Genomic DNA, 12,002 nt, shown 5'->3' on the forward strand with positions numbered 1-12,002 from the left:
AGGCGACATAGACGGGCAGGTTCAGCGGAATGGAGCTGGTCACGCACGAGAGCCGTAGGCTGGAAATGACCCATGGTCTGCAGTTCTGAGGACGGTTATTAACATTCAGCCATTGCTCTTGCAGTCTGTAACAATGATGCCACGGATGGCATACTCAACACCACAGACGGTACAGATAATTTACTTTTAAGGAACATCTTTCACCTGACATCTTTGATAAATGATGTCTTGATTTCCTCCCAGTTCACCTAACAAGTCCGTCATTGACAATCGTGATTCGTTGTGAAAAATACAATTGCACTGCGGTAAATAAGTGCGTTTTTAACTTCTTCAAGTGTGTCCTTAACCCTTTTCACAGTACTACACCATCACAGTGTTTTCATCCGACAGAGCAACACCTTATTACCACCAGCATGTCACCAAACTATCAACCTGAGGCTGATTCATTTCCTTTTGCCATGATTGCATTTTCAATTGCAGGACCATTCTTAAAACACCCATGCACCCACCAGCAGAAGCAGAGTGACGCTAGACACAAGGAAATTACTAGGAGCCAATCAAATTGGTCAATAGCAACAGGAATTGCCAGAAAGAATTTGATTGTATTACGACATCATTAGAGTGAAAATTTAAAATGCTCGATTTGTTACATGCAACAAGTACATTGGAATACTTACTTATTCAGCAACACCCAGCAGAATAATAACTAGCAGCATAGAAATTAATTAGCAAAAGGCAGCAGACATCCCATGGTGCAGCAAAAAGAAACATTGCACATTGCAATTCAAATAAAATGCAGGTTCAGGTAAAATTGCAGGAATCCATATTTAGCTATTGATGATGCGAAAGAATCAGGGGAAGAAACCATTCTTAAATGTGGTAGTCAGCAACCCCACACTGCGAAACCTCCAGGGGTGAAAACAGCTCGTGCCCAGGGTGGTTCTGGTCCCAAAATATACTTTTTTTCAGGGAGTGTTCAATGTATTTATGGTCAATGGATGGCAGTTTGATCTTTGATGATGTTTCTAACTGAACTCATAACCTTCTGTCTGGTCATACCCAAATACACTGTCAATGGTATTCTGGTAGAAATGCACAGATCTTTGTCTCAGAACGTGAAGGTCTTGAAGTCTTTATTAAGGATTGATCCAGGTTTCTTGCTCCACTTCAGCCTCTCAGGCGTCTGGAGAGCAAGGAGCATGAAGTTGCTGAGATACTCTTGAAACGCCACCTGTGGCAATTCGAGTGAATCCTGCAACAGCTTCCATCTTTGATCATTTGTATTTAAATAACAGGCCCACTTACTCACAAAGTCAAACTGCCACTGATGTTCTAAAAGTGAATCTGGTCTCTTCAGACATTCACTCAGCATACTTACCAAAGTGTTTTGGTTAAAATTCTGTTTACGGTTTCACTATGTATTTGCTTTACAGGCTGTGTAAACATCTCTGAGCACACGTCAGCCATGTTAAACATTAATATCGGCACGACCTACTTAAAAATCGGATTGCCACTGTGATCAGAAGCCTCAAAGGCCTTATCTGTGTAACATGAGTGTTCAAGCCTCAAACGTTCCATTGCCGAGTTCACTGGAATGGTGCTGTTGAGAAGCAGGCTATCATCATCACAAATGTCAGCTGAAATGAGAAGCATGTTACTTTTTGGGGAAACCTGTTCCCCATCCATACGTCAAAGTTAGTCATTAAACTCAAAAGGAATACATTCACACAGGGGGAAGATTATACTCTAATTTTAATTGGGCTTTACAAACTTTCTCTTTCCGGGCTCACTGCCCTTCAAACAGTGTCCCCTGCTCTCCCGTGAAAACTGTTGCTGCAGTGTTTCGGTACAAAAGCCAGCAATACCTTTGTTGTTTGAAGGGGAAGGGTGAACGGGAAGCCTCATTTTCAGCTAATTAAATTGACCTTGTAGTGCCCTGCAAGCTGACCTGCAGCATTTAATGGATTATGTTTGGCGTATATGCCTGAAACATGATAAACTTATTAAACTGTCAAGAGCAGTGCGCAAAGTACCGTTCAAAGGTCCAACAGCTCTGCCCTGCAACAAGACTTGGCACAAAAGAAGCTTTTCACAAACAACTCAACGCCTGAAGCTCATCACCATATCAACGCTCTCCTGCACATTCACAGTAAGCTTAAACCAAATATGGCGACTGAAAACTAACAGGTTGGTGTCTGACATTTTTTTTCCAGAAAAATCAAGGGAAGAAAAGAGCAAAGTATTTTGCCTCGCATTATTCCCAGCATTCAAAAGTCAAAAACTTGGCTGGGTTGCATTTTTTTAAATGCACCATGCAGATAAGTCTCTAGCAAAACAATGAGAGCTTTCAAAAGCCAATCACAACCTCCCACATATCATATGACTTACAAACCAGAAGCTTTCATAAGAGACAGACTAGCAAACCACAGTCAGCTGGAGTTAGGGGTTCCAGGGCCCTGATATCCAATATATCATTCCTTGTCTTTAACTGGCAGAGTCAATCTAACATGGCTTTTAGCTGTAAAGTGTGTAAGATCACAGTTTTTAAACAGGATTCTTATCAAACCTTGTAAATGTTTAAAAATCAAACACAGGACGGATGTTGGTATTCTGCAGTATGGAAATTTGGAAAATGAAAGTCTACAGAATGAAAAACTAAACATGACATCTGACTGAAATATGCATTACATGTCCACAAAATTAAAACGACCAGCTTCTTTTCCCTGTTCAGAGTTATAGATAACACAAAGCACAGGGCAGAGAAAAGTAATCTCATTTTGATTAAAAAAAAAAAAACTGCCTCACTGAATAGAAAAAATATCACCAGCATGATAACTGATTAAAAACGAGCCAATACATCCCTAGAAACCAGCAGACTTATTTAACAGTCAGTCTGTTCTCTCGCTGGCACCCTTAACGAGATGTAACAGACGGAGATGATGGGTGTGTTCTAACGTGCTGACAGAGTGCTGGCTCATCTGCGCTGGGGACTTCCGTGTCACACAAACGGGAGCCCACAATCCTCACAAAGCCTCACTATGATAGGAAAGGTGCTGCTCAGTTCTGTAGAACATTCTGGAACACTCCCTATTCCACTAGAAAAAAACAACAACAGGCAAGGGTCAACTTGTCACGGGACCCTCTTGAACCACCCCAGGTGGTGTGTTACAGTTTGTGTTACAGGACCAATTTGCTTTATTATCATTTCAGGCAAAAAAGTTAAGTGTGTCAGGCTGGCAGAAAGTAATCTTAAAAGGTGGAAAGGACAACAAAAAAAATACTGTTAGTACAGATTAATTATGGTAAATGAAAACTGAGATACAACTAACGGAAAAACAAATTTGTTCACTGAAATAAAATGGACTTCTCATGGTTCAGTAAAAACAAGAAAAAAGCAGCCATGCTACATCCATGCTACGCCCTCTTGCGGCCCTGCTCTCTCGCCGACCCAGCGGTGGCCATCATCGTCCCACAGCGTCACCGCTCTCCCGGCTGCCCGTCCTCCACAGTCTCAGCGGCGTTCCAGCCGTCTCACTTGGCCACCTCATCCTCAATGACCACGATCTCCACGCTGTGCAGCTGCTCCTGGTGGTCCAGCTCTTCCATCTCTGCGTGCATGACCAGCCCGGCATCCGTTTCCGTCGCACCAACCATCGCCATTCCTCCGTGCAGCACCATCTCGCCTTCTTCATCGATCTCGGCTCCACCCACCACTTCCATCCCGCCCTGCAGCACCACCCCGCCCTCTTCCTCACCTTTTACCCCACCCACCATCTCAATTCCATCCTGCAGCACAACCCCACCCTCTTCATTGCCCTCAGTCCCACCCACGATCTCGATCCCACCCTGCAGTACCACTCCACCTTCCTCCTCTGCCTCAGCCCCATCTACCACCTCCATCTCGGCCTGGACTACCACAGTATCCTCACCACCCAGCCGCAAACCCACCACCCCCGTGGCGTGGTCGCTTGGCGCTGGGTCGATCTCAATGACAGTGGTGTGTGCTTGTGCCTCCTCCTCTCCCCCAACACCCTCCTGCACCAGAAGAGCACCCCCCATCATCTCCCCATCGACAGGCCCGCCCTGCTGGCCCTCAGCATTGCCCGCCTCTGCCTCCTGAGCCAGGTGCACGATCTCCACAGGCCCAAGCTGGCCCTGGTTGGCCACGGCAGCGGCACTGAGTAGCGTCAGGCTGGAGGAGGGGTGAAGGGTAACGGAGTCCGCCTTGGTGTGCCCTGCACCTGTGGCATAGCGGGTGACGAGCTGCGTGCCGGCGGGAAGCTGGCCCAGTGTAGTCACAGGCAGCCCAGCGATGCTGAATGACTGGCCTGCAGAGGTCATGGTGATGGGGGAGAGCACGGTAATCTGGTGCACCTGCTGCTGGCTAGGGGACATGCTGAGCACGCTGGTGGAGGCAGGCCGCTGCAGCCGGGGCCGTTTGGGAGCCGGGGGCTTGGAGGAGCCAGCGAGCGGCACAAGGGCTACGCTGGGCTGGGCCCGGGGCCGCCAGTCCTGCGCCTGCTTCTTCTGCTCCTCCAGCTGGCGCTCCAGTTCTGTCACAGGGAAGCCATCAAGGTCAAAATTCCCAGCCTGCTGCGTTTTGTATGCGTGGTACCACTCAGCCCAGGAAGCTCACCCACTAATGTGCTGTGGAGTATCTCCTGGTTCTGGCCTGCCTGGCTCCTCCGGTTCTGCAGGGCTCGCTTCACGCAGTCCAGCAGCCCAAACATCTGGGCCAGGCTGTGGAGCACGGCAGCATCTGGGACAGAGTCCGTTGGGGTCAGTCCACCTATCTGCCACTTGACTATTGCCTCCACTTCAACCAGTTACATGTTTTGCTTCTCTGATCTGCGATGCCAAACTCAGCAAATAAACTCTTCCCATACGTAACACTAATACTTACTAATTAACAAATCCCATTAAAACCCCCACATATACATATAGATTTTAATAAAAGCTCTTTGGGTTCTCATCCATGTTTTCAAAATGTTCAATGTCACCCCCTAGTGGTAGAATAGCAGTAACATTTTAAGTTATGCATGGCAACTTTAACAAAAACTTTTGTTAAAAATACCCAGTAATTTTAACAAAAAGTTAAATTACTGGGTATTTGCATGCAAAGGTCAACCTTGCCATAAAAAAAGTTCAAAGCACTGGAACAAAACTATTTTTAAGATTTTTCTTATGTCTATGTTTCATTTCGCTGTTTGTTTTTACTTAATTACCATTTCAATTGTTTCATATAAAAAGTACCCAGGAAAACACATGGTTTCTGTAGTATATGGAGTACAGGACACAACTCTAATGTAGAAATATGACATTCATAGCATAAGTTTTTCATTCATAAGTTTTTCCTTAATATCTTTTTTAAAAAGTATTTTCAAATCTAGACTTAGTTCTCTTATATTAGAAGTATAACACTTTCTACAACAGTGCTATAAAAGTATGTTTTGTGACATATCCACAACATTAATAACACTATATATTTCTAACATGTAAATTAATATATGCATACTGAGGATTTGTCTATATTCAACTTGAGAGTTTATATGAAAAAGATATGCAAACAGACTCACTGAGACTAAGCTTGCCTGTACTCTGAAGCATTTTATTTGCATGGCTCATGAACACAGGGAAACAGCATGTGGGGTCAGAGCACGGCAGTCTGTGATAGGGTCAGCGATGCATGCAGCGTGATGCGTGCAGCGTGTGGCTGCCTACCGGGCTCCTGCAACGCAGCCTGTCCGCTCCGCAGCTGCACGCCCCGCAGCAGGGCCAGCAGCTCTGTGCGGATGTTGGACACCACCTCTCCCATCAGTCCCACGTCCGCAATGCCCTTCCAGAAGTTCAGCGTCTCCTCTGGGGCAGCAGGGACAGAGACAGACTCATGGTGTTTGTATCGCATTTTCCATTCGCTGGATCTCACAACCATTTCCCCTTTTAAGAAATACTGACTTTCTCCCTTATGTGTCAAAAAGACACAGTTCCAAATGCTTACGCAGTGTCTTCAGTTAGTTTTGTGCGTGGCCGAGTCCACTCACCAGAGATCTCCTCAGCATCTTTCTTGCCCTCGACATCAGCCACTGCAGTAACAACGCCGGCCACAGAGGGGCTCCACTCCACACTGGCAGCACTTATCTCCTCTTGCCTCTCCTCTGCTGCAGCCACCTGGCTTCCGTTCCCTGCACATGCACACGAGAATGAGCCCTCCACACTGTTCAGTGCTCTACTCCACCCTCCAGCAAAATGACAAGGACCCATCAGAATAACTCACTCTAAAACCACCAACTCTCTGGTATGCTACTGTAGGCTGTGGGATCAAATCCCAGCTGTACATCATGCTCACCAGAATCTGGCATATTTCCACTGACTTCCTGATTCAAAATCTTTTAGACAGGGTCCTGCTCCTTCACGTAATATTAACTCTCCTCAGGGTCCTTCTCTGACAGAATAGCCTCTAATGTCCTCTGTCAACTGAGTGTGTGTATGTGTCAATTGCGACATACTGCATTTCTAAATCATCAGCTTGTCCACTGTGAAAGAAAAATGTTGTAAGAGGGCAGTGACAGCAGTTCGCTAACTGCTGCTTTCTGATATCCCCCCTCATGTCCAAAAAGAAGGAATTCTGTGCTATTATTGTTAAATGACAAAAGCAGCTTAGGGACTCCTCAAAATAAATGCTGACAAAACATGATCCCATTCCTACGTTGGGCATGTGAGCTTCAGTGTCTGAGTCCCACCTTGAGGAGAGGTGGAGGTGGGCAGGGCACTGCCCTGGGGGGGGAAGCGAGTGTTGTTGATCAGCAGGTCAAACTTAGTGCTGCGGCAGGTGTTGGTGCAAACGGTATCATGCTGGTAAAAGTCAATCTGGCCGGAGTCCATCATCTTTCTGCAGAAAAAAAAGGAGGGAGGGTGATGCCAGAGATCACCTAACAGGAAGCAGGAAGGGAAAAACCAGGACTTGGGATAAAATGGTGACCTGAGGGCTGGGGGGGGGGGAGAGAGACAACACCCACAGCACGACAAGGAGCTGTTCACACTCATGTGCGTCAGCCAGAGAAAAAGAGTCAAAGCAAGCTGGCTGGCATCCACACAGCGTGTTCATCATGTTTGAGAACAGAACTCAGGCAGCAGAAGATGCCACAAATGGCTGACTTGGCTGTTTTGGGGGCAGGGGGCTTGGAGGACATGCAGTTTGTGAGAAGAGTCAGCACGCGGCCACAGAGCCGAGAGATAGGACGTGACACAGCATGTTCACACCCCAAGGTGGGGGACGCACAAATCGGGCTGCTGCTAGCAGAACCCGGGCTGCTCACCTGAGCATGACGCCCCCAAGCCGGATGGCCCTCTTCCAGTCCTTAAGGGTGGCTTTTCCAGCCAAGTGCACAAACTGCTTGGGGCTGATCAGCTGGTCATTGTACTGCAGGTGAAGACACAGCAAGACCCAATGTTGTAGGGCTACAGCCAGACCTCACACACCAGCAGCCCAACCACAGTGAAGCTGTCATCACCCAACATCAAACTCACAACGGATCCACTGACCTTGACACACTTAACATTGATTCCTGGACAGACAAACTTCTTAAACAGCAGGATGGCCTTGCTGTCCCCACAGGTTATGGGGTATCCGTACTCCACTTCCCCTTCTGCAGGGACATCGTCTGGAAGAAAAGACAGCCATTATCGAGACTGGCATGCATCAGCTGTAGGAACACAGAGCCCACAGACAAAGGAATGAGAGGATGTGCTGTAGCCATGGAGTTACTGCATGCACACACTTCAGCATATAACAGTAACAACCTTGGTGAGTATCTACTGCCACAACAGCCGTTTCTGTTTCAGAGGAGTCCTCACACATCCTGTAAGGGAAGACAAAACACATCACGGACCTTTTCATGACGTGATCCCTGCATTATATATGAAATATCTATGCTACATATTTTCTAAAAATGCTAAATATGAAATATAAAAACTCCATCCATCCCAGCATGTCAGATAACAAGAAGGATTGAAGAGTCACATGATCAATATACAAACAATCTACCTGAAAAAATTACTGACATCATGTTCAATCGCAGCTTGAGAAACTCTCACACAAGTTCATATTTGAGAGTGAAGTTGAACTGAGTATTTAGGAGGAAAGCATCAGCAAATATGTGGACATGGAACATTTATGAGCCACTAACCCAAAGCATGCATGTGGGCTAGTCAGTGTTCAGGAATACTGTCCTTTTAGCACGTGTTCTGTCAGTGACCCCAGGAGGACCCTCTCAATTACTCACTCCCAAAGCTATAAGAGCTACAGAGTCTCTTCACCCGTGTACTACAGCCTACTACTAATGTCGCTGGAGCTTCCACTGAAAGAATATTCCTGCAGGTTAAGTATAATTTGATACTGTACGTGTTACTCACTGTAACAAATGACTGAAGAAATTGCTGTTATTCTTTTAAATATAGACCTATGAAATCACAGGGTACCATTACAAAAGACTATTCCACCAGGCGTAATGAACAACATTAATATTACAGGGACACTGTGCAGGGTTTAAAACTCCCTGGCTAACATTATTACTGAAATGATTCATTGATATAATGACAAACTGGATATAACCATTTTATGGGCACTCGGTAATATTAAGACAAAAACAAAAAATATGGAAACTATAATCATTAAGGGTCTACTTCAATTTATTGCGTAAATTAGCTAAGAAGGTCACAACGGATTGGTTTCCAATTTAAAACCAATTCTTCAAGTACACAGGCAACTATTCTGGTTATGAAAGTGACTCCCTCAGCTGGGCAGGGAACCCTAAAGCTTTTCTGCAGTGAATAACTACTCCACATATTTAGTCAAAAAAGGGTTATATGAATCAGGAGTCATTGATTAAAAAATAAATGGTTCATGATTATGTTCATGTATGGACACAGGGTGGGCACCTTTTAGATATCTTAGAAGGGGAGTCATAATGGCCAACACAACTTCAGACTATATGCGAAACAAAAAACAAAAAACAAAAACACGTGGTGTAAATTTTTTATATGGATACCACCACGTCAAGTCTCTTAATTTAACCAATAACGTAGACGCCAGATCTGTATTTAAATGTTTGCTATCTACTAAACAAGTGTTTCAAAACGAGCTTATACGCACTCTTTAATACATCCATTCAATTAAAAGAGCGCTTTCCTTGGGTACAGCTGCGCCTTCTGAGTACTGTCCCCATAGCGTAAGTGCCGCTGCTCCTTACCCTTGCGCGATTGGCTGAAGCTGCAGAATGACCTGAGTCTTGGGCTTGCCGTCTTCACCCTTCACCATCACCACGTCCCCCACTGACACGGCGAGCTCCGCGTCGGCCATTGCCAGCTTCCCGGGGTCCTGCCGGGCAGAGGCTAGTCACTGCGAGGCCACGGAGCGCACGTAACGGCTTCTAACACGAGTACATAGATATGGTGTGCCACATGGTGGATCCCGGTCAGGGCTGCTGCCGCAACAAGCAAAGACCTGAACACAACTACCGCCCGTATCAATTACCACTAACCAGTTTGGAAATGTTTAAAGATGGCCAACCTCATTACCCATTTTGTAAGACCTGCCCAAAAACCCTTAAGAGAATCATCACACAAGCACACAAAACTGAATAAAACACACTTCAAACACCTTAACAATCAGTTTAATATATCTGTAAGCTAGTAAATAAAACATTTAACAATATGAAACTAATGGGGGCTTTCATTTCTTTCTAGTCATTTTGCAATCAGGACAATAAGAACAATTATTATGAAACCAGTATACTCCCAACGGAGAGCTGGCTTAAATGCAAGGTATTAAACTCGCTGGGTATGACGTTTAGCGTGCGTTTGTATAAATATCCGGTTTCAGAATCGGATAAAAAGTAAGCCTGGGGCGTGTGGTGAACAAATTCCAGTTACCCTTCCAGTCCAGAATTTTTAATTGACTTATTCGAGAAATCGAATATATTTTTTCTACAAAAAATCGTATTCTACCTAGGTTTCAGAAATTAGAATAAAGGTCTTCCACTTCGTTAATCTGCAGAGCGTCGATAATTAGAGCGCTGTTTAAAAGCGGCCATATCTACTAATCCGGATTCACTGCGCACCTGTTGCATTGCATTCACCTGATGGATCAACGTTGAAATGCACTACTAAAGAACTAGTCTCAAAAAGCTTTAGTACCTGCATTATTTTCCCTTTCCAAGTACACGTAATAATGGTACTATTTAAGATTCTGCCCTGCAGGTACCTTTCGGACGGAGGGTGGAATATCGAAGAATAATCGTGACTCCCTAAAACTATATTTTTTCATAACACTGAGGCCCATTCACTTTGGTTATGACTTGAATATGTTAAAATTCAAAAACTTTTACATTTTTATTTAGACAGACAGCTAGATAATTGGAAAGTCGTTGGTTTCAGCAGATACGTTGCTTCCATTTTGCTTATTTGCGAAAATTTAATTAGCAATCAGCAAAAAAAATTCACAGTATCATGTTTGTCTTCAAATTGTTGATATTTTTTATATAATAAAACACATAAGTTGTGACTTTGTACGAAAACTTAAACCTCCCAAGTTTATTAATAAACTATAAAATATCCACCAGCACGGCCCCGTCTACGAAGCTAATTCATGTTAACTTGCCTGTGTAGCACGGAGGCTAGGAAACCCCGTTTATTTAAATATCAAACCACTTAGCCAGGCATGCTAGCCGAGCAGCTACCTGGTTAGCATTCGCATTACGCGCTTCGGCCGTCCAGAATTACTTCAGTTCCCTATAATTGGGGAGGTAAATCCGTCGTTTATAGTGAGAAATTCTGGAACTGATTCTTTTTTCTTTTATAATAATGAACTTCCGCCCTCTCCAAACTTTAGCTTAGCATGGTCGCCGCTATTAGCCGCCCCCTCCCAGCGCGCCTGGATTCACTGTAAGGGTTGATACCTAACCAGTGCTTTTAAGCGCTCTTTGCACGGCTCCACCGGCCGGCTGAGGCGGCACTCGGAGGGCTCGCTAAGAGCTCCGCCTTCGCCGCACCAACAGAGGTTAACAACGCGCCGTTCGCCCCGGTCGCTGGCGACGCACCCGCGTCGTTCTTTTTTCCCGCCCGCTCACTCGCTCGCGCTCTCCCTCCGGCTGACGTCTCGCCGTGCGGCGGCACGTACAGCAACAACAAGCAACAGCGCGCCGACGGTGGCGGCAGCGCCTGAGTTGCTGCCCTTCTCACGGACAGGCCGTTTGAACTCGAATATTGTACTGCTACCGGCGAACGTCCGAACCAGAGCTTCGCCGGGCATTGCGTTCTCCCCCCTTTCACTCGCCAAACACAAATTAGTGGCTCGACGAACACCAAACTGGGTTTTTCTCTTACCGCTTTAGAGTTGCGAAGACATCCTTGGCGACCAGATATCTCACTGAGCATGCGTCGTGCCGCTTCGCTACACTTCCTGCAATGAAGGCAGTGATGTCTGGCGGAGAAGCTTCTCTCTTGTTGACACAAAATTAGCTTCGCACGCAATTTGCAAAATTGCGAGAACTGTTTTAACCAGGAAAATTTGCCATTGTGCATCCTTAGGCAATATAGCTTTAAGCTGATTAGTATTAATTATAAACTGTATAGTTTAAAACCGCTAACAAGATATGTGGCATGACAACGTACCAGACTGCCTATACGTGTTTACACATCATGTAAATATAAATTGAGCAGTACGTTCATGTAATAAAGACACGTGCATATGTTTTTATACCGTGCCATCTTTGTAAATAAAGGTTATTCTGATTGCATGATGTATGGTTCCAGCAGGTGGCGTCGTTTTCCAACAAAACCCGTCCAGAACACTTAGAAAATATATTCTGATTTGTAGTTGCACTGCATTTATTGACGTACTTTATTTTGACTTCTCAGCTGGACTGGTGTACATTTATATGCATAATTGACACAGTAAACCTCTGGTCGATTTTTTTCGAGATATGTAACGTTCTCTGCATTAA

The 12,002-nt window shown here is 45.2% G+C and overlaps 1 protein-coding gene across 3 annotated transcripts; it reads right to left on the reverse strand.

Annotated features, from left to right (window-relative positions):
• Positions 1 to 1,734: 1,734 nt before the first annotated feature.
• On the reverse strand, positions 1,735 to 11,469 carry gmeb1 (glucocorticoid modulatory element binding protein 1). 3 transcript variants are annotated; one of them, XM_049026333.1, is made up of 10 exons: positions 11,383 to 11,469; positions 9,249 to 9,376; positions 7,801 to 7,859; positions 7,543 to 7,661; positions 7,317 to 7,420; positions 6,741 to 6,889; positions 6,042 to 6,182; positions 5,722 to 5,859; positions 4,637 to 4,759; positions 1,735 to 4,553 (listed from the first exon to the last, which is right to left on the reverse strand). In XM_049026333.1, exons 1-10 carry the CDS (start codon positions 11,431 to 11,433, stop codon positions 3,532 to 3,534), a joined length of 2,034 nt encoding a protein of 677 aa, XP_048882290.1. In that variant the 5' UTR covers positions 11,434 to 11,469; the 3' UTR covers positions 1,735 to 3,531. The 3 variants fall into 3 exon arrangements, with proteins under 3 accessions (XP_048882290.1, XP_048882292.1, XP_048882291.1); XM_049026335.1 differs by lacking the exon at positions 11,383 to 11,469 and adding an exon at positions 11,097 to 11,351; XM_049026334.1 differs by lacking the exon at positions 11,383 to 11,469 and adding an exon at positions 10,737 to 11,077.
• Between the last annotated feature and the right edge of the window lie 533 nt (positions 11,470 to 12,002).

This window comes from Brienomyrus brachyistius, chromosome 9, assembly GCF_023856365.1.
Source record: "Brienomyrus brachyistius isolate T26 chromosome 9, BBRACH_0.4, whole genome shotgun sequence".
In the NCBI taxonomy this organism is placed as follows: domain Eukaryota; kingdom Metazoa; phylum Chordata; class Actinopteri; order Osteoglossiformes; family Mormyridae; genus Brienomyrus; species Brienomyrus brachyistius.

What these genes read in the sequence shown, in the direction of transcription:
- gmeb1 (XM_049026333.1), bottom strand. Translation starts at nt 11,433, where the DNA reads ATGCTCAGTGAGATATCTGGTCGCCAAGGATGTCTTCGCAACTCTAAA. An exon ending in GGCAGTAGATACTCACCAAG is followed by an intron (nt 7,662 to 7,800) that starts GTTGTTACTGTT and finishes CTTTTCTTCCAG; the next exon opens with ACGATGTCCCTGCAGAAGGG. An exon ending in CACCTCCACCTCTCCTCAAG is followed by an intron (nt 6,183 to 6,740) that starts GTGGGACTCAGA and finishes GTGCATGTGCAG; the next exon opens with GGAACGGAAGCCAGGTGGCT.